The sequence below is a fragment of the Oncorhynchus kisutch genome, linkage group LG14 (assembly GCF_002021735.2).
Source record: "Oncorhynchus kisutch isolate 150728-3 linkage group LG14, Okis_V2, whole genome shotgun sequence".
NCBI classification, from domain to species: Eukaryota; Metazoa; Chordata; class Actinopteri; order Salmoniformes; family Salmonidae; genus Oncorhynchus; species Oncorhynchus kisutch.
Genome location: NC_034187.2, coordinates 30,625,990 through 30,652,129, shown reverse-complemented (window position 1 = coordinate 30,652,129; position 26,140 = coordinate 30,625,990). Strand labels below are relative to the sequence as shown.

At 43.4% G+C, this 26,140-nt stretch overlaps 1 protein-coding gene across 1 annotated transcript; it reads left to right on the top strand.

Annotated features, from left to right (window-relative positions):
- The first annotated feature begins 1,708 nt into the window (after nt 1–1,708).
- On the top strand, nt 1,709–25,812 carry plcb2 (phospholipase C, beta 2). Its single transcript, XM_031788233.1, has 32 exons — nt 1,709–1,847; nt 2,139–2,216; nt 3,282–3,350; nt 4,164–4,304; nt 4,840–4,919; nt 5,004–5,057; nt 5,335–5,410; nt 5,546–5,646; nt 5,844–6,010; nt 6,218–6,364; nt 6,666–6,823; nt 7,578–7,660; nt 7,852–7,936; nt 10,619–10,820; nt 10,944–11,071; nt 11,157–11,253; nt 11,465–11,549; nt 11,649–11,773; nt 12,102–12,253; nt 13,067–13,231; nt 13,333–13,432; nt 13,700–13,804; nt 14,011–14,072; nt 14,268–14,355; nt 14,481–14,987; nt 16,307–16,490; nt 17,705–17,846; nt 19,974–20,038; nt 21,882–21,941; nt 23,312–23,377; nt 24,288–24,366; nt 25,296–25,812. The coding sequence occupies exons 1-32, from the start codon at nt 1,764–1,766 to the stop codon at nt 25,464–25,466; spliced, it is 3,906 nt and encodes a 1,301-aa protein (XP_031644093.1). The 5' UTR covers nt 1,709–1,763; the 3' UTR covers nt 25,467–25,812.
- The last annotated feature ends 328 nt before the right edge of the window (nt 25,813–26,140 follow it).

Here is a 26,140-nt window from a genome sequence, read left to right as displayed (position 1 = left end):
AGACTATTTTGAGCACTTTTCTGGTATGCTTGTTTGTTTTCATTGCTTTACTGGGAAGCTTAGCAGAAGTAGATATTCTCATGTCGTTTATGCTAGTGCAGGGTGAGTTGCATCCAGTGGTCTTCCTACTAGAGCACACCTCCTCAGAGCTCACAGCATAAATCTGGTTCATAGGCACATGCTTGCTGCATACAATAGCTGTAGGATCAGCAGAGGCATTCAGGGCAGTTAGAGGGACATACATTAGATTAATTACATGGCGTCTACCAATGCCCCTGCTATAATGTACATTTGCCAAAGCATTATGATGACTCTGTGACACAATGGTAGGGGGTAACTGAGCTGGGCTTGGGTCATGAATCACATACAGGTACTTTTGACTTTACAGTGTAAATGCTGGATACTGTATGTTGTACATACTGTATGTTGTACATACTGTATGCTTTTATTGCTGCCTTGGAAATATTGCCATACATCAAGTTTCCCCTTGAAAAGTGTGAATGATGTGGTATTTAATCTAATATAATGTTCTATTTGATCTAATATAATGTTCTATTTGATCTAATATAATGTTCTATTTGTTCTAATATAATGTTCTATTTGATCTAATATAATGTTCTATTTGTTCTAATATAATGTTCTATTTGTTCTAATATAATGTTCTATTTGATCTAATATAATGTTCTATTTGTTCTAATATAATGTTCTATTTGTTCTAATATAATGTTCTATTTGTTCTAATATAATGTTCTATTTGATCTAATATAATGTTCTATTTGTTCTAATATAATGTTCTATTTGATCTAATATAATGTTCTATTTGATCTAATATAATGTTCTATTTGTTCTAATATAATGTTCTATTTGTTCTAATATAATGTTCTATTTGATCTAATATAATGTTCTATTTGTTCTAATATAATGTTCTTTTTGATCTAATGTAGGACATTATTATTAGGCCTACCACAAACACTCCTGTCCTTATGTAACTTGGGTCCTCCTATCCCTATGCAATTGTCCTAAAGTATTGCTCTCAAGTGGATATTTGCATATTACACAAATGACAGGGAACAGTCAGAAGCAGAAGCAATGAATCAGCATTAATCAGTGCCCTCTCTGCCACCTCTGGCCATCTAACATGATACAGTACATTTCATTTCTCTACACCACATTATTAAAAGCAAATTAAAATCAATATACCATTAGATCATTAATCCATCACAGATAGAACAAGCATCCTGGCAATTGTCTCTCAATATTGTACAGTATGCAGTCTACATTTGGGAACTGATTGTTATGTCCAGCAGCATGCTGTGATTGTGTTGTAAAATATGTGTCTGGAGAAGAGGAAAAACATTAACAGACTAAATTAAAGCTCAGGTCCATGGAAGTTCAGTCATTATTTGCCAGTGGCAAGGGGATGATCAAAATAAATTAGATTTGTAAACAAAATACTAATTCATATCATCATCTAACATTTTGTGCATTCAGTGTCACACTATTTAAGTTAGATTTTCTGACAACCCTTTCACCAAGTCAAATAATGTCATTTTTATTGCTGGGCTCATTTGCAATGCATATTTGTTGGGGTGCCTCCTCCCTTGTCATCCCTACCTGTGTCTGACTCTAGCTACAGTACATCTCTCCAAGGGCACAGTGAGAGTACAGGTAGGGTTGATCAGTCACTGGTCAGCTCCATGGTGTAGAGGGGTCACCTCCACCAGTCACACAACAGGAGAGGAGACAATAGAGGGACCAACACAATGGACAAGAGACGGTATACCCTGGAGCCACCAGAGGTCAAACTCTACTTGGTCAAAGGAGACAGGTTTACCAAATGGTCAGAGGTGAGTTGGCTACTCTTGAAAGTGCAGTAAATTCCTGGAGAAAATCTTCTAATCTTCTATTAGTTCACTTTGAATGAGAATCATAGAAAGAGCTCTCCAAAATACATTGCATTTACAAAGACTCCATTGATGTAAAACATCCATTACAATTTCCAGTGTTGCCTCTATAAATAATACAAGCTGTCTGTCCTCAAGACCCTGAGCTATTAATCTGTCACAAAACTAGCTGGGCCAAGTATAAATTCTGTGATAAGGTTTGCAATAACTCAAAATGTATTTCTCCTCAATCAGGAGTCAACCAAGACTGTGCCTGTCACCATGAAAATGGACCCTAAGGGCTACTACCTCTACTGGACTAACCAAAGCAAGGTAAGGTAACAGAAGTGACATTGCACAATGAGATAATTACTGCCAAGTAATTGGGTTACAGTGAGTAAATATTGCCCCCTTATATAATCTGCCTGGTTGCTTAGTTGAGCAGTTTAGGTCCTTATGTGTTAAATCCAGGCCATATGAAATGTGTTCTGGCTGCCTCAGGCTCCACAGCTCTAGAATGGGGTCCGTCAGGCTGTGGGATGACTTAGAGCCTCAACCGCTGTAACCACAATGTACTGTATGTTAACAGTGAATTACATTTAGCTGAGGAATGGTTCAGAGCATTGCATTGCACCTCACAGTCCCAGCAGCCTTGTGGATTGTATTGATTGAAGCTGAATGTGGGTTTTACCAGCCTGCTGCGCTGCAAAGATGAATTCAGAACAATGTTCATTGGGCTTCTCTTCTCTCTCTCTCTTTTGCTCTTTCTTTCTTTCCCTCTCTCTCTCTCCTCTCTCTCGGCACCTTCTGGTCTGCAGTATATTCTGATGCCCACCGAGGCTTAAATACACACGTGTGCTTACAGTGTGGGAGCTTCCATACAGAGTATTCATGCAAGTAATAGAAAAGCCTATTACAGTTGAATATGGGTGAAGCCTTTCTCTTGATGCAATCATAAAATAATAACTATTTTTATCATAGTCAGAAAGATATCATTTGTTTTCTCAGTATGCAGTGGGTTCTACTTCACACTGAGTGTACAAAACATTAGGAACACCTGCTCTTTAAACGATAGACTGACCAGGCGAATCCAGGTGAAAGCTTTGATCCTTATTGATGTCACTTGTTAAATCCACTTAGTGTAGATTTTTAAGCTTTGAGAGAATTGAGACATGGAGTGTGTATTGTGTGCCATTCAGAAGGGTGAATGGGCAAGACAAAAGATTTAAGAGCCTTTGAACGGGGTATGGTAGTAGGTGCGAGGTGTATGGTAGTAGTGGCGAGGTGCACCGGTTTGTGTCAAGAACTGCAACACTGCTGGGTTTTTAATGTTCAACAGTTTCCCGTGTGTATCAAGAATGGTCCACCACCTTTAATTTTATAATTCCCCATTCCTAGGAGACAGAGTTCCTGGATGTTGCAAACATCAGAGATACCAGATCAGGAAAATATGCTAAACTTCCTAAAGTGAGTACCATTATGTAAGAGCTATAATGCTTTCACTGCTGTGGGATCCACTCAATACAACCATTCTCTATCTGTTTGTCTGTAAAAACCTCTGCATGCATTCTGAAGTGTGTTGTATAATTGAGGGGGAATTTGCATTGCAAAATCAGCAATAAACACAATGCCAGTGCACACACACACCCAGACACACATAGTGTTAGTGATGTGATTGCAGCCAAAGCGAGAGCCCAGCTGTGTGATTTCTGTGCTGCAGATCAAGCTGTAGAGATATGATTGAGTTTGACAGTTTGAATTTCTCCCACTGCTTTCTCCCACACTGAGCTGTCTCCATAGAGAGTTTCAGTATGCAGCCATTACTCCCTACTACTGGGGTAGGTCACAGCTATTCCCTGGGGGATAAACAACATCATCCCCATAGCTGGTGTGCCATCTATCTATGCAGTCTGTCTTATGTGTTGCCGTCAAGGAGAGCAGTTGCTCTTCTATAAGCCATGGATACTGTATCAAAACAAATGCCGTAGCATCATTGATCTGTTGGTACTGTAGTAGTTGAGGACATAGTAACTCCCCAGTTCCTCTGCTGAGCTGCTGCTCTCATGTTTCTCAGCTCTGGTCGGGAGTTTGCATGCACTGATTTGCCTGGTCCAGCTTGAGCTCCCAGGCGTCCTGTGTATGGAAAACAGACACTAGGGTGCAGCAGGGCTCATTTCCCTCTCTCCAAACAGACATTGCGATAACATAGGTACAAAGGAACAATTACTTGTGGTCACTGGAATTGAGGTTTTTACAAATGTCTGTCCTTCTCATCAACAGCACCCTAAAGTCAGGAATGTGTTCAACCTGGATTTTCCAAACAGCGACCATCTAGTCAAAACCCTGACTGTTGTCACAGGCCCTGACATGGTGAATTTGACTTACCACAACTTCTTTGCTTACAAGGAGAAAGTGACACAGGTAATACACATTAATAATCCTTACATCGTTCCATCTTCTTTACAGCAACATGACATAACCAGAGCTCATACTGCCCATACTGCATGTAAAATAACTTCAAATGATTAAGTGTCATACATACATATATATATATATATATATAAATTAAACATAATGAGATAGGCAAATTTACTCTCGATGTTTACATACCTATCAGCATCACCTTACCACCAACATTTGTTTAAGTGATATTCGTTGCCTGATTCCATACTGGCTCTGCAGCTCTATCCTCAGGTCAACCACTAATATATAAGCCTTCATTTCCACCACAAAGCAGCCTCTCTCCTAGGCCTCTTTTTGAGTTTACGACTACAATATCCGGTTTTAATAAACTCTAATGAAAATACCAATTGATAGACAGTCAACATGCGTGACTCTCTCTTCCTGAAGCACAGATCAGTTCCGTGCCTCCTAGTGGTCACAAATAAAACAATGTTATCAGGACATGTCGTAAATCCAGACAGCTATTTCATGCAGCTATGGTGTGATGTTGTAGAACTGGGCTGCTGATATCCTGTCCATTGCTTACAACCCATCGAGGAACAACGCATGCAGACAAGTCTTCATGGAGAAAATGTGAGTGGACATGGACCGGTCTCTTTCTATGTTGTTAGCCAGTAAATTAGATTACATTTTTTTTTATAAACCTCTCCATCCTAGGTATGTCCGCATCTCCCTTCAGACCAATAAGGATGGCAAGATCCCTGTCAAAAAGTGAGTCACAGACAATGTCATGTCGAATTGGTTTAACACCGGCACTCTTAGAAAAAAAAGGTGCTATTTAGAACCTGAAAGGGTTCTTTGGCTGTCCCCATAGGAGGGTTCTACATGGAGGGTTCTACCTGGAACCAAAAAGTGTTCTCCTATGGGGACAGCTGAAGAACTCTTTTAGAACCCTTTTTTCTACGAGTGTACAACAACAGTTGAACAGATTCAGTCAATTTAAACTACATTCAAGCCTCTCATTAGCTGTCTTTATTTCCATCCTCAGTATTTACAAGATGTTTCCAGCTGATAAGAAGAGGGTGGAGGGAGCTCTAGCTTCAGCACACCTCCCCAAAGGAAAGGTCAGAGAGAAACCCCGGTGTTTTTCAACAGTCACAATTCTGGGGTCTGCACCCATGTAGTCCTTTTTAAAGGTGTATCATGAATTATTTTCAGTAAAGTGTCATAATGTGACAGGCTATTGTGTGTTCTCTCAGGGTGACACTATGAAGCCGGACGTCTTCACTGAAGCTGCTTTCAAGCTCTTCCTGATGAGTCTTTGTCCCCGGCCTGAGATCTATGAGATCTTCACATCCTAGTAAGTAACATTCATACTTACCAATTGGAGAATACAGGCATGGGGTGATGCCAGGTGTAATTGTCATCATGTTCTCCTCAATGGTTGGTCGGTCGAGTGTCCAGCTCATGCATTAGTTCCCTGGCTCAGGGTTTGTCTGGGCCCTGGCTGATGTAAGATGCTGTTGATGGGATTGTCACGGCTGATTGTCCCTCCAGCTCTGCCAAGGCTAAGCCCTACATGACCAAGGAGAGCCTGGCCAAGTTCGTCAACGAAAAGCAGCGTGACTCCCGCCTCAATGAGGAGCTATTCCCCCGCTTCAGACCTGACCAGGTGAAGGCCCTTATCGAGAAGTACGAACCCTGCTCCTCCAACTCCAACAGAGGTAAGAGACACATATATACAGTTTGATTACTAAAGGTCAGGACAGGAGAACTAACATAGAAGTCTAAATCATCACATTACTACTGCATTAGCCAATCTTCATCATTGACTACACTCTATTCCCAATCGTTACTGTATTCTAAATCCAGTGTTTTATAGAAGAGAGATGTGTAACACTGTTATAATGCACAGGTATCTTATTCTACAGGTCAGATTTCTCCGGAAGGTCTGCTGTTCTACTTGATGGGGCCTGAGACATCTGTGGTCATACTGGACAAGCTGGCCAAGTGTCAGGACATGAGCCAACCTTTGCCCCACTACCTCATCAAGTCTTCCCATAACACATACCTGACGGGTGAGACGGGAACAGTCTTTAAACTATCACACATTTCAACAAAGCTATGGTACACAAGGTTGTAAAAGGCTACTCCGAGCAATGCAAATGGGAATGCCTATTTTTCTTATCAGAAACTGTGAGCCCAGAGCTAGTAGTAGAAGCAATAGAAAGACAATGGCTGAATGATCTTTGACAAATCCTTTCTGGTTATTTCCTTAATTGAAATGACCGGAAATCTTATAGAATGTGGTTTTAATGCGTCTTTGAGTGTCTCTAAAGTGTAAAATGACCCCCCAAAAATGTTGTGATCCCTCCACAGCTGGTCAGTTTTCCGGCGTGTCGTCTCCAGAGATGTACCGCCAGTGTCTGCTGGCCGGCTGCCGCTGCCTGGAGCTGGATTGCTGGAAGGGAAAACCACCGGATGAGGAGCCTATTATCACCCACGGCTTCACCATGACAACTGAGATTCTGTTCAAGGTCAGGTGTCAGTCAGCCCTCGTCTCTCAGTGCTGGACAGTGCAATAGTGCTGTAAAACCAAATATTCATACAGTTTGAAAGGAATATACAACCTATTTTTGGGGGATTCTAGCCTTAGCCTCAATCCTACTGATCCAATATGGTGCGTGCCAACCAAAGACAAAGCATCTAACTAAATGTACACCATTGACCCATTGTGACCACTGTTGCAGTCCCCATTTACACAGCCCTGATTCATTAAGACTCACAGACAACAGAGATAGTGTCACTAATGCCGGGCCCTGACTGTTACTGTTACGCAACGGTAGTCCAGACCCAAGCACCTACAGTAGCAGTGCCCCAGGAAGTGGCCCCTGCTTTACGTCTCACAGTGACAGCTTTCTTTGTGGCTCTGCCAGCAGGTGTCAATAGAGACACAGCGCAGAGTGTCATGTTGGGCCTGGGCACTGGAGCCCGCGTGCAGCACGGCAGGCTTAGCACACCACACCATACGTCCCCTGGGCCCCTCACTCAACACTGCCATTTAAGGGCACCCAGAGCTCCACTCTAACTGGCACACAGACCAAACCAAACGCCTCAGCATAGTTTACTGTCAAACACGGATTTCCTCCAGCCTTGATGATGTTTGGCCTGCCTCCAGCTCGTTTAGCTGGGTCTGATAGAGTTGTGTTGATACTGCCAGTCATGCTGTGTGTCTACTTAGTATGTCCCAGAGTCCAGATTGGTCTGTCTGTCTGTTTGTCTGTGTGACAGGATGTGATTGAGGCCATCGCGGAAAGCGCCTTCAAGACGTCACAGTACCCCGTCATCCTCTCCTTTGAGAACCATGTGGACTCGTAAGACAATGCATTTCACTCCTCTTTTCAAATTAAAAACATGCAAGTTAAGCATTAAGTTAAGCCCCTACCATCACAAACATTTCTTTGGGTTCTTAATATCATGTGCCTATTTATATCATATGATTGAGCCTGTAACCTGCATGTAGACAATAATGGATTATCATTGAAGCTGTATTATGTTTTTCCAGGGTGAAGCAGCAGGAGAAAATGGCTAACTACTGTAAGACCATATTTGGAGATATGCTGCTAATGGATCCTCTGGACAAGTACCCTGTGAGTGGGACTGTCTATTAGGAACAAACAAGTCCATTTGTCTCAGTCATATCCATTCATGGACAAGCCATATTCGTTTTCATCTGTTAAACATAAGAAGTTCACATGGTGTGTTGAGGCGCCACTATAACCTGCCGTTCGATCCGGGAGCCCTATAGGACAGCGCACAATTGGCCCAGCGCTGTTCAGAGTAAGGGAGAGTTTGGCCGGTGGGGCTTTCCTTGGCTCATCGTGCTCTAGCGACTACTTTTGACAGGACTGGTCGCCTGCAAGCTGACTCCAGTCGTCAATCGATCAGTGTTTCCTCTGGCACATTGGTGCGGCTGACATCCGGATTAAGCGAGCAGTGTTTCCTCTGACACATTGGTGCGGCTGACATCCGGATTAAGCGAGCAGTGTTTCCTCTGACACATTGGTGCGGCTGACATCCGGATTAAGCGAGCAGTGTTTCCTCTGGCACATTGGTGCGGCTGACATCCAGATTAAGCGAGCAGTGTTTCCTCTGACACATTGGTGCGGCTGACATCCAGATTAAGCGAGCAGTGTTTCCTCTGGCACATTGGTGCGGCTGACATCCAGATTAAGCGAGCAGTGTTTCCTCTGACACATTGGTGCGGCTGACATCCAGATTAAGCGAGCAGTGTTTCCTCTGACACATTGGTGCGGCTGATATCCGGATTAAGTGAGCAGTGTTTCCTCTGGCACATTGGTGCGGCTGACATCCGGATTAAGCGAGCAGTGTTTCCTCTGACACATTGGTGCGGCTGACATCCAAATTAAGCGAGCAGTGTTTCCTCTGACACATTGGTGCTGCTGACATCCAGGTTAAGCGAGCCATGTTTCCTCTGACACATTGGTGCGGCTGACATCCGGGTTAAGCGAGCAGTGTGATAAGAAGTAGGCAGCCAGGCGGGCCATGTTTCAGAGGATGCATGACTCGAACTCTTGCAGAGAAGAGCCAAGAGACCTAACGCGAGGAGAAAATGGTGTAAAAAATACACTTGTGACCATAATAGTGAAGACATAGATAACACATATGGAATCATGTAGTAAGAAAAAAGTGTTAAACAAATCTAAAAATATTTTATAATTGAGATTCTTCAAAGTAGCCACCCTTTGCCTTTATGACAGCTTTGCACACTATTGGCATTCTCTCAACCAGCTTCACCTGGAATGCTTTTCTAACAGTCTTGTTGGAGTTCCCACATATGCTGAGCCCTTTTTGGCTGCTCTTCCTTCACTCTGCGTTCCAACTCATCTCAAACCATCTCAACTGGGTTGAGGTCGGGTGATTGTGGAGGCCAGGTCATCTGATGCAGCATTCCATCACTCTCCTTCTTGGTCAATTAGCCTTTACACAGCCTGGAGGTGTGTTAGGTCATTGTCCTGTTGAAAAACAAATGATAGCCCCACTATGGGCAAACCAGATGGGATGGTGTATCGCTTCAGAATGCTGTGGTAGCCATGCTGGTTAAGTGTGCCTTGAATTCTAAATAAACCATTGACAGTGTCACCAGCAAAGCACCCCCACACCATCACACCTCCTCCTCCATGCTTCACGGTGGGAAGCACACATGCGGAGATCATCCGTTCACCTACACTCACAAAGACAAAGTGGTTGAAACCAAAGTCTCTTCTTATTGGTGTTCTTTATTAGTGGCTTCTTTGCAATTTGACCATGATGGCCTGATTCTCACAGTCTCCTCTGAACAGTTGATGTTGAGAAGTGTCTGTTACTTGAACTTTGTGAAGCATTTATTTGGGCTTCAATTTCTGAGGCTGGTAGCTCTAATGAACTTATCCTCTTCAGTAGAGGTAATTCTGGGTCATCCTTTCCTGTGGAGGTCCTCATGAGAGCCAGTTTCATCATAGCGCTTGATGGTTTTTGCGACTGCACTTGAAGAAACGTTCAAAGTTCTTGACATTGACTGACCTTCATGTCTTAAAGTAATGATGGACTGTTGTTTCTCTTTGCTTATTTGAGCTGTTCTTGCCATAATATGGACTTGATCTTTTACCAAATAGGGCTCTCTTCTGTATACCACCCCTACCTTGTCACAACACAACTGATTGGCTCAAAGGCATTAAGAAGGAAAGAAATTCCACAAATTAACTTTTAACAAGGCACATCTGTTATTTCAAATGCATTCCAGGTGACAAATTCTTGAAGCTGGTTGAGAAATTGCCAAGAGTGTGCAAACCTGTCATCAAGGCAATGGTTGGCTACTTTGAAGAATCCCAAATATAAAATATATTTTGATTTGTTTAATACTTTTTTGGTTACTACTTGATTCCATATGTATTATTTCATAGTTTTGATGTTTTTTTTCTCACTATTATTCTATTATTAGAAAATAGTACAAACAAAGAAAAACCCTTGAATGAGTAGGTTTGTCCAAACTTTTAACTGGTACTGTATATATACGGTCTATATCCTCAGTTTAAACGTACATGAATTTAAAGACCGAACCTTCACCCTCACCACCTTTTCCTGTTCCACATTACTACTACAGTTGACTCTTATCAGCCTCTGTAGCCTTCTAAACTGATTTATGTGTTAAGCTAACCAATATTGACCTTCCCTGAACAGAGCACAAGTACACTGTATGTGTGTTGCCACCTGAGTGTGTGTGCATGTGTGCCTGGCCTCCTTCCCTGAAGTGTGTTTTCTCCCATGAGCAGATGAAGCCAGGTCTGCAGATCCCCAGCCCAGCAGAGCTCATGGGGAAGATCCTGATCAAGAACAAGAAGGGCAGCCATGGGAAGCCCAGCCAGGCCTGCCCCAAGAAGACAGAAGAGTCAGAGCAGCTCATAGTCACAGCTAGCGCTGGCCAGGAGCCCAACCAGACAGGCCCTACTAACCCTGAGGACCAGTGTGTGACTGGTGTGTAATACAGGAAACAAACCAAATGACATTGTATGGTGGTTGTACTGTATTAATCCTCCAGATAATGCTGCAGCCACATTGTTGTAGTAAATATTGAGGCTGTATGTGTCTTATGTCCAGAAGGGGAGATGACCATGACCGGGGAGGAGGTGACCATGACCGGGGAGGAGGTGACCATGACTGATGACCATGAAGAACAGCAGGAGGATGAAGACCAGGATGAGGAGAAGATGAAGAACTCGGATGAGGTATGGCAAGATGGTGTTTCTAAGCCTCTTTCTATGTCAGTAGATGTTTCAGACAGGAGCTAACTTCCTGTCTATCCTCCTATAGGGTACAGCGGGACAGGAAGTGACAGCGTATGAGGAGATGTCTGCCATTGTCAACTACATCCAACCCACCAAATTCATCTCCTTTGATAACTCCCGAAGTAAGTTGTGATTTGTTGATGCTAATTTGGGACAGGGGTTAGATGAGGGTAACTTGTCCCTCTATAAAAATAAGAAGGAGCAGTTTTAAAATAATAACGTTATATGATATAAAACTTTACACAAAGTATATGTCATATTACTGTTTATCTAGTTGTTGTTGCTGATGGAAACTAATATTCTGCTTGATCACTCTCATTCTCCTGTGGACAGAGAAAAACAAGAGCTACCTCATCTCATCTTTTGTAGAGACCAAAGGGGAAAGTATGATCTCCAAGACTGCAGTGGAGTTTGTGGAGTATCCTTTGACAACTGTTTATTTAGCTCTGATTGAATTACTCTCAAATCATTTTCTGTCACATTTGTGAATGCAAACTTCCTTAGTATGACAACCCAGATACAACAAGAGGCAGATGAGTAGGATTTACCCTAAAGGAACCAGAATGGACTCTTCCAACTACAGCCCTCAGCCCTTCTGGAACGCTGGCTGCCAGATGGTGGCGCTCAACTACCAAACTATGGGTTAAGCTATATCAGCTGTCTGGGATTGGTATTAGTTTATGGCTGAAAAACTGGTGTGACAACTTCTGATTGTTCCCATTATTGTTGTTAGTCATGATAAGGCACACTTGCAGTTTGTTTCCTGAAATTGTACTCTTGAGTCGGAGAGTGAGTAGCGTTTCTTATATCCACCGCTGGAGGTCAGTGTTGTACTGTTTTGAGTTGCACAATGGTCTACTGCACATGCCATAAAAAGACAGATCCATCTCACATTTGTGTTATAATGCAGTAATGAATTAACATGTTTTGAAATTGTGAAATGTTCTGAAAATGTCGTTTTTCCCCCCAGATTTCCCAATGCAGCACAACATGTCTCTATTTGAATTCAACGGGAGGACAGGCTACCTCCTCAAGCATGACCTCCTCCGCCGTAGTGACAAGAAGTTTGACCCCTATTGTGAAAGGATCGACACCATTGTGGCCAACACACTGACCATCAAGGCACGTTTACGCCAACCTCACAGAGAGAGCAGCAGACCTCAGCACTATTCACTATTCTTGCTTTAGGTTTTGGTTGCAGGCATTTAGACAGTTAATTTTAAAATGATAGGACTAAAATGTGTGAGTTATAATGTAATTATACGACTGTTATGGTCATTATCAAACTGCATTCTGGATCATTATTCATGGATTAACTTTGGGAGAACTGCTTCAGCTGGTTGTTTGCAGCTCGGGGCTACTTTCCTCCCACTTGTTTTGATGTCCTTAGGCTCTTGCTCCCTCTCTCTCTCTCTCTCTGTCTCTCTCTCTCTCTCTCTCTCTCTCTCTCTGTGTCTCTGTGTCCCTCTCTCTCTCTCTGTGTCTCTGTGTCTCTCTCTCTCTCTCTCTCTGTGTCTCTCTCTCTCTCTCTGTGTCTCTCTCTCTCTGTGTCTCTCTCTCTCTCTCTCTCTCTCTCTCTCTGTGTCTCTCTCTCTGTGTCTCTGTGTCTCTCTCTCTCTCTCTCTGTGTGTCTCTCTCTCTCTCTCTCTCTGTCTCTCTCTCTCTCTCTCTCTCTCTCTCTCTGTCTCTCTCTCTCTGTGTCTCTGTCTCTCTCTCTCTCTCTCTCTCTCTCTCTCTCTCTCTCTCTGTCTCTCTCTCTCTCTCTCTGTGTCTCTCTCTCTCTGTGTCTTGGCTCAATATGCCTGTCTGTTTTGTGATATGTGTACAGGCCTGCTGTCAGCTGTATTTTCTTCCTTATTTACTCTTGGCCTACATGTGTTTCTAAAGGTTATAGTGTACAGTACACTGTATATCCATTATCATAATTCCCTTCAGATATACTCAGGCCAGTTCCTGTCAGAAAAGAGTGTGAAGACAGGCGTAGAGGTGGAGATCATTGGGTTGCCAGGAGACCCCAAGAAGAAGTACCGGACCAGGTGGTCAACCACACCGAACGCCATTAACCCAGTTTGGAATGAAGAACCCTTTGTTTTTGAGAAGGTATATTCATTCAATTCGTTCAGTTATTATTTTTTATAAGCAAACAAATGTGCCTTGTCGAATGCATGTCAGAAGGGTCAAGCTTGTTGTTGTGTGGACAGATCCTGCTGCCTGACATGGCCTCTCTCAGGGTCGTGGTTCACGAGGAGGGAGGGAAGTTTCTGGGCCACAGGATCATCCCCATCGAGGCCCTTCAGTCAGGTCTGTTTGATAACATGTTACATAACCTTTCTCCTATGTGTAGTAACACTGTCATTACTCGAGTGAAAACACAGTATGAACATGGTGTTCATTCAGATTTACTACACAGATATAAGAGCAATTTCATGTAAATAGTTACCTATTTCTACCTGGGTTTAACATTTCACTTCTACCCAGAATTCCAGAGCATGAGGCTGATTGAAGTAGACCTTGCACCAGAAGGCTTCTGCGTTTGTCTGATTGATTCATGGGGTTTGTGCTCTGCAGGCTTCCAGCACATCTGTCTGCGCAGTGAGAGCAACATGCCGCTCACTCTGCCAGCTCTCTTTGTGTACATCGAGGTCAAGGACTACATCCCTGCTGCTTTTGCAGGTACAGTACAGTTACTTTCAGTTCCTATTTCCAGAAAACGCACAAAATCATTTTAATTTGCATGCTTATGCCTAATTTGGGCAGGTCAGATTTAAGCCTATAGATGGTGTTTTAAGAGTAAATTATTATTTTGCACTGAGTGACTGATTATGAAACAGGACTATAACGTGGTGTAATTTGTTCAGTATTGTCTTGTTCTGTCCCAGATTTCACAGATGCCTTATTCAACCCAACAAAAAATTCTGAGAAGACAACAAAGACGACAGAGGTAAATCAATTCCAAGACAGAACTCATTGATCCACGTGAAAATGACATGTTTCACTCGCAAGGTCCTCGTCCTTTTACAACAAAATATGTCCATAGTGAGATGCTTACTGAAAATGGCTTAAGCACTGAAAAGGGATTTGTGGTTTTATAAAGTCTTTCTTATGAGATTGATGCTCTTGTGCTCTGTTCCCGCAGTCATCAGCAGACTACATCTCCCCATACGAGATGCCCCTTGTTAACGTAATACCAACTGTTGGAGAGAAGGCTACATATACAAAAAGAGGTAAAGGAGGCTGTTTCCTGTTGGTAGGGCCAAGTTATCTATTCACTAGAGTTTGAGTGCAAAGTGTGTGAAAAGTAATGTTGTTTTGTAGTTCACTGAGCTCTTTGCCAATGCTGTTTCGCTAGAGCCTGAGACTAAAGCTCCCTCTCCAGTGGAGGAAGCTGATACTACCACTGGTACCCAGGATACTCCGCCTACTCCTGAAGAGGCCCCTCCAGAGCCTGAACCCAACATGGACTCACCGTCTCCCGCAAACACCATCAGTGTGGAGGCTGAACCTGTTCCAATCATTCAGCCATCTGTTGTTGGCCCCATCCAGAGTGTAGAGCACATTACAGAGCCTGAGGCCCTCCCTAACACCCCTGATGTGGACCCAGAGGCTGCCCTAGCCACAGAGTTGACCCCTGACCCTAAGGTTGACTCTACTACCTGTACAGACCCCAACAGTAACGTCGACCCCACCCCAAATGTTGACTCCACTCTAGATGTTAACTCCAATGTCGTCCCTACCCCTGATCCAGATGTTGAGTCCACTCCTGTTGCCGACCCTGTTATAGCTCCTGTCCCTCCATCTGAGCCCAGCTCATCCGATCCTGCACCTGAGGACTCCATTCCTCCAGATGACAATGAAGGTAACACCAGTGACTCTTCTATGTCCAGAATATACTTTAAAAAATTAAATGCATACAGTACCAGTCAAAAGTTTGGACACACCTACACATTCAAGGGTTTTTCTTTATTTTGACTATTTTCTACCTTGTAGAATAATAGTTAAGACATCAAAACTATGAAAGAACACATATGGAATCATGTAGTAAGCAAAATAGTGTTAAACAAATCTAAATATATTTTAGATTTTAGATTCCTCAAACTAGCCACCCTTTGCCTTAATGACAGCTTTGCACACTCTTGGCATTCTCTCAAACAGCTTCACCTTGAATGCTTTTCCAATAGTCTTGAAGGAGTTCCCACATATGCTGAGCACTTGTTGGCTGCTTTTCCTTCACTCTGTCTAATGTCCATTGCTTGCGTTTCTTGGCCCAAGCAAGTCTCTTCTTCTTATTGCTGTCCTTTAGTAGTGGTTTCTTTGCAGCAATTCGACCATGAAGACTTGATTCTCGCAGTCTCCTCTGAACAGTTGATGTTGAGATGTGTCTGTTACTTGAACTCTGTGAAACATTTATTTGGGCTCCAATTTCTGAGGCTGGTAACTAATGAACTCATCCTCTGCATAAGAATAAACAAGAACTTGTTCTTAACTGACATGCATAGTTAAAGGTTAAATAAAAAATAAAAGCAGAGATAACTCTGGGTCTTCCTTTCCTGTGGCGGTCCTCATCCTCGCGCTTGATGGTTTTTGCGATTGCACTTGAAGAAACTTAAAGAATTCTTGAAATGTTCCGCATTGACTGACCTTCATGTCTTAAAGTAATGATGGACTGTCGTTTCTCTTTGCTTATTTAAGCTGTTTTTGCCATAATATGGACTTTGTCTTTTGCCAAATAGGGCTATGTTCTGTATACCACCCGTACCTTGTTACAACACAACTGATTGGCTCAAACGCATTAAGAAGGAAAGAAATTCCACAAATGAACTTTTAACAATGCACGCCTGTTAATTGAAATGCATTCCAGGTGACTACCTCATGAAGCTGGTTGAGAGAATGCCAAAAGTGTGCAAGCCTGTCATCAAGTCAAAGCGTGGCTACTTTGAAGAATCTCAAATGTAAAATGTATTTTTTGGTTACTACACGATACTTCCATATGTGTTATTTCATAGTTTTGATGTCTTCAGCATTATTCTACAAAGTAGAAAATTGTAACAATAAAGAAAAACCCTGAGTAGGTGAGTCCAAACTTTTGACTGGTGCTGTATATCAGAAAAAATAGGAGCAGTGTAAAATCTGACAACCTCCAACCATATTGTCCCCTTTCCTCTTCTCCTCTTTTAGAGCCATCCACAGTTCCATGTGAGGAGCTACTACAGCACAAGAGTTTCCTGAAGGTCACCAAGAGACAGGAGAAAGACATGAAGGAGCTGGAGAAGAAGTTCCAGAAGAAAGGGGAGGAGTTGATCCAGAAATACAGCGACACCTTCAAAGCCCTCAAGAAGAAGAACTCCATGAAGAAAAAAGAGTAATGGAATACAGTCTTTTTTATATTTTCTTTTAGCCTTGTGTTCATCTTATTCCCCTCTGAGCCACTAGGTGGTGGTGGCAGACTCACCAAATGTAATCAAGTTGCTTTTCTGTTGGCCAGCTTAATTAACAATAATTATATTTAGACCAATAATAATTCGTTTTAGAATATTCTTTATTTAATGTTTTTTTGGTAGAGCAATTAATGGAGGCATAATGATATCCTCTATGAAGGTATGTTTTTAACTTGCAAAGACATAAAAACATGTTTTATTCAACTAGGCAAGTCAGTTAAGAACAAATTATTATTTACAATGACGGCCTACCCCGGCCAAACCCGGACGACCCTGGGCCGGTTGTGATACAGCCTGGATTTGAACCAGGGACTGTAGTGACACCTCTTACATTGAGATGCAGTGCCTTAGACCGCTGTGCCACTCGGGAGACTTACCCAGTAACCTTTCTTGGAAAAGCCATGATTATGCACTGTCAAAGTGCCAACCACATTATTGAAACTAGGGACAGCAGTGTTTCCTATCCTCGTATCCTGACCAGTTAAACTTGGGGCCCTGTCAGGTCACATTATCAGGAAAAAAAAAACCTGGCCCTACAATCGTACTTTATTAATGATTTTATTATGAACCTTTATTTTAACATGGTGTCATATTGAGACCAAGTCGCTTTTTCGAATGATCCTTGCACAATACAAACACAAACATCAGTACAAAACACAATAAAATACTACATGACAAAGCATGATAATAAAAAACAGCGATTAGCCATACTGCTGGGATGAAGTAACAGACCTCCATGTGAGGCAGTGATGTGCAGAGGCCCCTGGTAGAGCTCCTTGGTAGAGCCCCCTGGTAGAGCTCCTTGGTAGAGCCCCCTGGTAGAGCTCCTTGGTAAAGCCCCTGGTAGAGCTCCTTGGTAGAGCCCCTGGTAGAGCTCCTTGGTAGAGCCCCTGGTAGAGCTCCTTGGTAGAGCCCCTGGTAGAGCTCCTTGGTAGAGCCCCTGGTAGAGCCCCCTGGTAGAGCTCCTTGGTAGAGCCCCTGGTCGAGCTCCTTGGTAGAGCCCCCTGGTAGAGCTCCTTGGTAGAGCCCCTGGTAGACCCCTGGGTATTACAGGGGTCAGCAGACAGACTCTATTGTAGCGTCTAGTGTCATTTCATGTCCAGTGCCTGGTCCCTGACTTTTTGACTGTGTCCCCCAGGGTAGGGGGTGAAACGGCAGAGCCCGGCCCCAGGGTGGAGAGGGTGATGGAGCAGAAGGAGAGGCTGCAGGTGGAGCTCAAAGCTCTGTGGGTGGAGCAGTGTGATCAGCTGAAGAAGAGGAAGGAGCAGCATGCCACCGAGGTACAGTAAAGTACAGACCAACTCTACCTGCCAGAGTCGGTTTGATATTAAGGATATTATTGATAGTTATTTGCATAAACATACTGTATACTCTTATTCAAGGATGTCTTTCTTTTGACATTTAATCTATGTACTGGATAAGTAGTTGAGGTAAGATTATGTTTAATCCCCACCACCATGCACCTAACTAACCTCAGAGTGAATCTCACTTCCTGACTTCAGCTGATGGCTGGGAGCCAGGCATGTAAGCACAGTATTGATTATCCATCACAGCCAGGTGCTCTTGGGTGCTCTTAGCATAAGCTCTGGATCTGCATCAGATAGAGGTCAATCAGGTTGTGACCTCACCACTCAGGGAATAGACTCCCCTGGCCCGGAAGGCCAATCGAGTGTGTGACAGTAGCATCTCGTAGTCAGGTCTCAGCCAGAGTCACAGTCAGAATCACATTCAGCCAAAGTCACAGTCAGAATCACATTCAGCCAGAGTCACAGTCAGAATCACATTCAGCCAGAGTCACAGTCAGAATCACATTCAGCCAAAGTCACAGTCAGAATCACATTCAGCCAGAGACACAGTCAGAATCACATTCAGCCAGAGTCACAGTCAGAATCACATTCAGCCAGAGTCACAGTCAGAATCACATTCAGCCAGAGTCACAGTCAGAATCACATTCAGCCGGAGTCACAGTCAGAATCACATTCAGCCGGAGTCACAGTCAGAATCACATTCAGCCGGAGGCACAGTCAGAATCACATTCAGCCAGAGTCACAGTCAGAATCACATTCAGCCGGAGTCACAGTCAGAATCACATTCAGCCGGAGTCACAGTCAGAATCACATTCAGCCAGAGTCACAGTCAGAATCACATTCAGCCGGAGGCACAGTCAGAATCACATTCAGCCAGAGTCACAGTCAGAATCACATTCAGCCAGAGTCACAGTCAGAATCACATTCAGCCAAAGTCACAGTCAGAATCACATTCAGCCAGAGACACAGTCAGAATCACATTCAGCCAGAGTCACAGTCAGAATCACATTCAGCCAGAGTCACAGTCAGAATCACATTCAGCCAGAGTCACAGTCAGAATCACATTCAGCCGGAGTCACAGTCAGAATCACATTCAGCCGGAGTCACAGTCAGAATCACATTCAGCCGGAGGCACAGTCAGAATCACATTCAGCCAGAGTCACAGTCAGAATCACATTCAGCCGGAGTCACAGTCAGAATCACATTCAGCCGGAGTCACAGTCAGAATCACATTCAGCCAGAGTCACAGTCAGAATCACATTCAGCCGGAGGCACAGTCAGAATCACATTCAGCCAGAGTCACAGTCAGAATCACATTCAGCCGGAGTCACAGTCAGAATCACATTCAACCGGAGTCACAGTCAGAATCACATTCAGCCGGAGTCACAGTCAGAATCACATTCAGCCGGAGTCACAGTCAGAATCACATTCGGCCGGAGTCACAGTCAAAATCACATTCAGCCGGAGTCACAGTCAAAATCACATTCAGCCGGAGTCACAGTCAGAATCACATTCAGCCGGAGTCACAGTCAGAATCACATTCGGCCGGAGTCACAGTCAAAATCACATTCAGCCGGAGTCACAGTCAGAATCACATTCAGCCGGAGTCACAGTCAGAATCACATTCAGCCGGAGTCACAGTCAGAATCACATTGAGCCGTAGTCACAGTCAAAATCACATTCAGCCGGAGTCACAGTCAGAATCACATTCAGCCGGAGTCACAGTCAGAATCACATTCACCCAGAGTCACAGTCAGAATCACATTCAGCCGGAGTCAAAGTCAGAATCACATTCAGCCGGAGTCACAGTCAAAAATCACATTCAGCCGGAGTCACAGTCAGAATCACATTCAGCCGGAGTCACAGTCAGAATCACATTCAGCCGGAGTCACAGTCAGAATCACATTCATTCAGAGTGCATGGAAATGCATGGCAAAAGTTCTGTTACAGTAGTTTATTAATGTCTGAAGTTTAGCAGCATATACTGCATGCTGTTTATCAGATCTCTAACACATTTCAGGGGTAACTTCCACTAGGTCTGTTTTGCTGTTGGTAGAGCTGCCACATTGTTACTGACGCATCCTGTTTCCTGTGTGACAGCGATTAGCCAAACTGTTGGAGATGGCCACAGAGAGACACATCAGTGAACTCAACACTCTGGCGAGGTGGGCCAACAGACACATCACAGTAGCCTTCTGCCTTCCTAAATTCAGGATCTCTAGATATATAGCAAATACAGTATAAGGAACTTATACAGCTAACTGGCAAAATAAAGGAAACACTTGAGTAAATTAGGAATACAACATATATTGAAAGCAGGTGCTTCCACACAGGTGTGGTTCCTGAGTTAATTAAGCAATGAACATCCCATCATGCTTCGGGTCATGTATAACAATGCCCAGTTCCCCATTATTTTGGCCTCCATGGCTAGAAGTCATCTCAGTGACTATGAAAGAGGGGTCTCAAGGAGCATAGGGGGTTTAAAGGGTGTGTGTGTGTTTCTCAGTCACCAGATCTCAACCCAATTGAACACTTATGGGAGATTCTGGAGCGGTATCTGAGACAGCATTTTCTACCCCCATCAACAAAACACCAAATTATGGAATTTCTTGTGGAAGAATGGTGTCACATCCCTCCAATAGAGTTCCAGACACTTGTAGAATCTATGCCAAGACAAATTGAAGCTGTCCTGGAGGTTCATGGTGGCCCAATGCCCTATTAAGACACTTGATGTTGGTGTTTCCTTTATTTAGGCAGTTACTTGTATGTGCGCCTGTGTGTGTGTGTGTGTGTGTGTGTGTGTGTGTGTGTGTGTGTGTGTGTGTGTGTGTGCCTGTGTAAAGCATGTGCTTGCATGTGTGTGTTAGACAGGGAAAGTATTTGACCTTTTGCAAAGAAAACAACTGAAGTAATAAATGATTCAGCCATCCTTGCAGGTTATTCAGGGACCTCAGGGACCAGGCTATTCAGGGACCTCGGGGACCAGGTTATTCAGGGACCTCAGGGACCAGGTTATTCAGGGACCTTAGGGACCAGGTTATTCAGGGACCTCAGGGACCAGGTTATTCAGGGACCAGGTTATTCAGGGACCTCAGGGACCAGGCTATTCAGGGACCTCAGGGACCAGGTTATTCAGGGACCTCAGGGACCAGGCCATTCAGGGACCTCGGGGACCAGGTTATTCAGGGACCTCAGGGACCAGGTTATTCAGGGACCTCAGGGACCAGGTTATTCAGGGACCTCAGGGACCAGGTTATTCAGGGACCTCAGGGACCAGGTTATTCAGGGACCTTGGGGACCAGGTTATTCAGGGACCTTGGGGACCAGGTTATTCAGGGACCTTGGGGACCAGGTTATTCAGGGACCAGGTTATTCAGGGACCTCAGGGACCAGGCTATTCAGGGACCAGGTTATTTGGGGACCTCAGGGACCAGGCTATTCAGGGACCTCGGGGACCAGGTTATTCAGGGACCTCAGGCGGTTTATGCTGGTCTGAAGTGTGTGGGTTTTTGTGTACAGTATGTGTGTATGAGAGAGAGAGAGAGACTGTGCCTATATCTATGTGTGTGTATGTGTGTGTGTGTGTGTGTGTGTGTGTGTGTGTGTGTGTGTGTGTGTGTGTGTGTGTGTGTGTGTGTGTGTGTGTGTGTGTGTGTGTGTGTGTGTGTGTGTGTGTGTGTGTGTGTGTGAGAAAAGAGAGTGTGTGTGAGTGTTATCCAGTTTCCCCAGCTGGCAGATGGTTATCTAATGCCTACCATTAGCCACCAGGTGATCAAACAGCAGTATGAGGGATAAGAAAGCCTCTGTTTTAACTCATCAAACATACACTGGACTACTTTATTGACCCTTTTTCACTTAGAAAATATGAACTGGAACATGGTCACACAGCCCGGCTGCATAAGACGCTTTATTGAGTGGGAGTTTTCATGTAATGGGCTGAGTGAGGCTTTCACTTGAATGGCCTTAAAATCACACCCAGTGATGTGCGCTCTCTGTTTCCTCCCCAAGTGAATCGAAGGAGGCAAAGAAGAAAGGGATGTCAAAGCGCTCAGGTTCAGACAAGGCAAGGTGAGCTGAATGTGTGCTAATGGAATCACATTAAAGGGCGCTCATTTTACTCATTGATTCTGTCATTGTTCGATGTACTGGTACAGTACAAACAGTACAGGGTTCAAGGTTCAAGTGTTAATGTCACGTGCACAAGTACAGTGAAATGCCTTTCTTGCTAACTCAAAACCCAACAATGGAGTAATCCATGACATAAAAATAACATAAGGTAAAACAAAAACGCACAATAATTAAAAAATAAGAAATAAGAAGAACACAAGAAAGTAAGAAGCTATTTACAGGGTCAGTTCCAGTACCATATTTACAATGTGCAGGGATAGATGGTGCTAGGGTAATATATGTATAGGGGTAAGGTGACTAGGCATCAGGATATATGATAAACAGAGGTAGCAGCAGGGTAAATTATGATTGTATGTGAGTGTGTGCATGTGTGTAGAGCACAGGGGGTTGGTAGCACCTTAATTGGGGAGGACGGGCTTGTGGTAGTGGCTGGAGCGGAATCAGTGGAATGTTATCAAATACATCAAACACATGGTTTCCAGGTATTTGATGCCATTCCATTTCCTCTGTTCCAGACATTATTATGAGACTTCCTGTCCTCAGCAGCCCCCTGTGGTATAGAGTCAGTATAAATGTCTGCATGATATGTGTGTGTTGGAGTGCCATTGTGAGTGAGTGTGTAGAGTCCTTTAGAGACAGTGCAAAAATGTAAATAAAATACAAGGGTCAACTCAGATAATCCGTGTAGCGATTCTGTAAGCTACTTAGCAGTGTTTTGGATTTGGGATAGAAGCTGATCAGGAGCCTGTTGGTGTCAGACTTGATACAACGCTACCGCTTGCCATGTGGAAGCAGAGAGAGCAGTCAATGGCTTTGGTGGCTGGAGTCTTTAATGATTTTCCGTTGCCTTCCTTTCACACCGTCTGGTATAGAGGTCCTGAATTGCAGGGTGCTCAGACCCAGTGATGTGCTGGGCTGTCCGCACCATTCTCTGTAGCGTCATGCGATTGAGGAAGGTGCTGTTGCCATACCAAGCAGTGATGCAGCCAGTCAAGATGCTCTCAAGGGTGCAGCTGTATAACTATTTGTGGATTTGAGGGCCCATGCCAAACCTTTTCATATCAAATCAAATCAAATGTATTTATATAGCCCTTCGTACATCAGCTGATATCTCAAACAAATGGCCCATGCATTGGAACCTAGGTCCTAGGAGTATTTGAAATATGCAGAGTATACAGAGCTTTAAATGTAGGTCGGAAAGCTAAATTGCTTCCACGTGCTGCTGTGTTCTGAGTTGGAACAACTCTGTCATAGACATAGACTACATAGTTTAATGGTAACATAATATATATATATTTCTCTATACTTAGGCTGAAAAGGGCAATGAGCGTGGACCTGGCTGAGGAGTCTGCAAAGACTGATACAGTGGCAAGTATATTCCTTTTGAAATAAAATAGAACCGGCTATTATAGATGTCTCAGGTCTATGCTTTAATGGCAACACCTGGATGTACACGTGTCTCTGTAATTGATGCAGTACTTTCCACATCCATCTAGAGAAATTCACATGGTTTTCATTCTCATTTGTCCATCTACTGTGGTAGACTGGGAGAGTAACTATGGTTACACTGAGCTAAAGAGCTTTTACAGAAGTGTACCGTACACAAAAGTGTCTGATTCATTAACATGACCACCCTCTCTGTTTACACACACTCCCACGTGCATGTGCTCTCTCGCTCTCTCACACAAAAAAAGAACACACACACACGCATTGAGTTGAGTGAGGAGCAGAGCACTCACTCACCTCAGAGAGAGGACGGAGCACATGTAGAGTGGAGAGATGACTCACTGAGAGAGAGGTGGTGTTGCTCTCCTCAGCTGTTTACCATGTTGGCTCATCAGGAGTCATTCCAACTGTCCACAAGCACATCACTTCTACTCTGCTCCTTTCACACCAGTTCAACCAGGTTGATCTGAACACCTCAACGAAGGAGGGTTTAAAAGCATATTTTTTGTCTCTTTCATGAGTCTCTGAGAGGGGTTATGATGTGATAACGTCTTTGGTCAACCCAGCTTGTAGCTAATGTTTCACAGCGTAAAGAGCACTTGATGGAATTGGTCCAATCTGTTGTGACCCAACAGTATTGATCTCCTCTCAGGTTGGATCCTCCTGGGTTTACTGTACAAGATACCTCACACTGTCTCTCTCTCCTCATCTCTCTCTCTGTGTCTCTCTCTCATACTCTTCCTGTCCTTCAAGCATTTACGCTTTCTCGGCGCACACACACACAGCCATACAAAGCCTCTGCTCTCATTGACATGTTGGTACTGTACTCTTCTAGTCCACAGACAGCAGTCCTCAGCAGGATGCTCTCGTGAAGAGACAAACGGCCACACTGGATGAGATCAAAGGCATGGCCAATCTGGTACTGTAAACAAATAAACACACACACCTGACCTGGGTTCAAATACTATTTCAATGACTTAAATGACTTTCACATATATTTTGAAGTAAGAATTGATATTTTTGGGGTTGAAAATACAAGCAGTTGAATATTGGAATGTACTTGGAAATACACTTTGAAAGCATTGGCATCTTTTTGAAAATACTCAATTATACACAAAGTATTTTCAAATACAAACAAATGGTCCCATGCATTGGAACCTAGGTCCTAGGAGTATTTGAAATAATATATTAACCAAGTATTTGAAAACATTTTCAAATAGTAGGCTATTTATAGGAAATGATTTGAAAAATACTTCCAATATAAGTAATTGATTTGGGACACATATTTAGAAAATACAAAAATACACAGAAAGTAAGTATTTAAATAACAAATAATCAAATACACATGTATTTGAACCCAGGTCTGGCACACACACATGCAAATGCACATGTACATGCACATACACACCTGTCCACACGTATCCGTATGCATACATGGGTATAAAGTGGCGGTTGTCATAAATGTTATTTTAAGAGAATGTCCATCCAGGCCAATCAACATCCAATATGTAAATGACGTAACACATGTAATGATGCATGATGTATACTGTCTTCAGCAAGCACAGAACAGGTCCTATAAGCCTACTGGTAGACTAATCTCACATTTGATTAAATCTAACTTGTGTCAGATACAGTATAGTTCAGATATTGATGTTTGATGAACGTATAGATTACACAGTAGATTTTCCAGTTGACCATGTGTCCAAAATGAAAGACATGGATGAATCCACCTTGCCCTGTGGATAACATCTATAAAGGATAATTATACAGTGCAAATAGAGGCATTTTCAACTCTCACCTCTTCCTCTCTCCTGCTCTCTCTGACCTCTCACCTCCACCTATCTGCAGCTCAATCAGGAGGCCCTGGCGGAGTATGAGAAGAAGATTAGGTCACTTCCTGTTGATCTGCGGGAGGCTGTGAACGTGTGTGTGGGGGCCCACTTCCCTGAGCAGATAGACCAGGCTGGGGAGAAGCAGCAGGATGGGGTGTGCTTCTATGGAAATGTCTTCCTGGGGTAGACATGCTCCTGGACCTTTCTCCTTTCCTCTGTATGTGGTCGATATCTGAGAACATCATGTGTGACATGTTAGAGGTGTTGATACTACAGTATGGGATACAAATTGGAAAGTTATCAATGAGTTGTAATGATAATGATTTATCAATGAGTCAATATAGAGATCAGTACACATTTGGGATATTAGGAACACATGCCTCTACCTCTTACGTAAGTCATATGGTCACAACCTCAAGTGGTTCTCTTTCTGGCTTAACCTTTTACTGCAGTGGGCTAAATTAGGGTCACAGTGTTTCTTGGTTCTCTTCAACAAATCTACTTTGAAACTTAAGTATACACCACCTCACACACATGGTTATGGGCTTTAAAAAAAGAAGACACCTGTACCATGTCAGAGATGTATTACATTTTGAGTTTGCATCCGAATATTACACTTTATATACATCACAGAAGACTGAAATATAACAAAACCGTTTGACATAGAAACTGTTTTTTTCTGCGTTGAAATTATGTTCATGTTTATTAATGATGAAATTATGAAAAATATGAATAACATTCCACCCATGAGGTCACTAGAGGGGGATTTCGTCATTTGACTACAGGAAAGAGACAATTAGATTGATGAATTAGGTATAATGTGGAGAGAAGTGACTTTCTCTCAGTCTACTTGAATCGAGT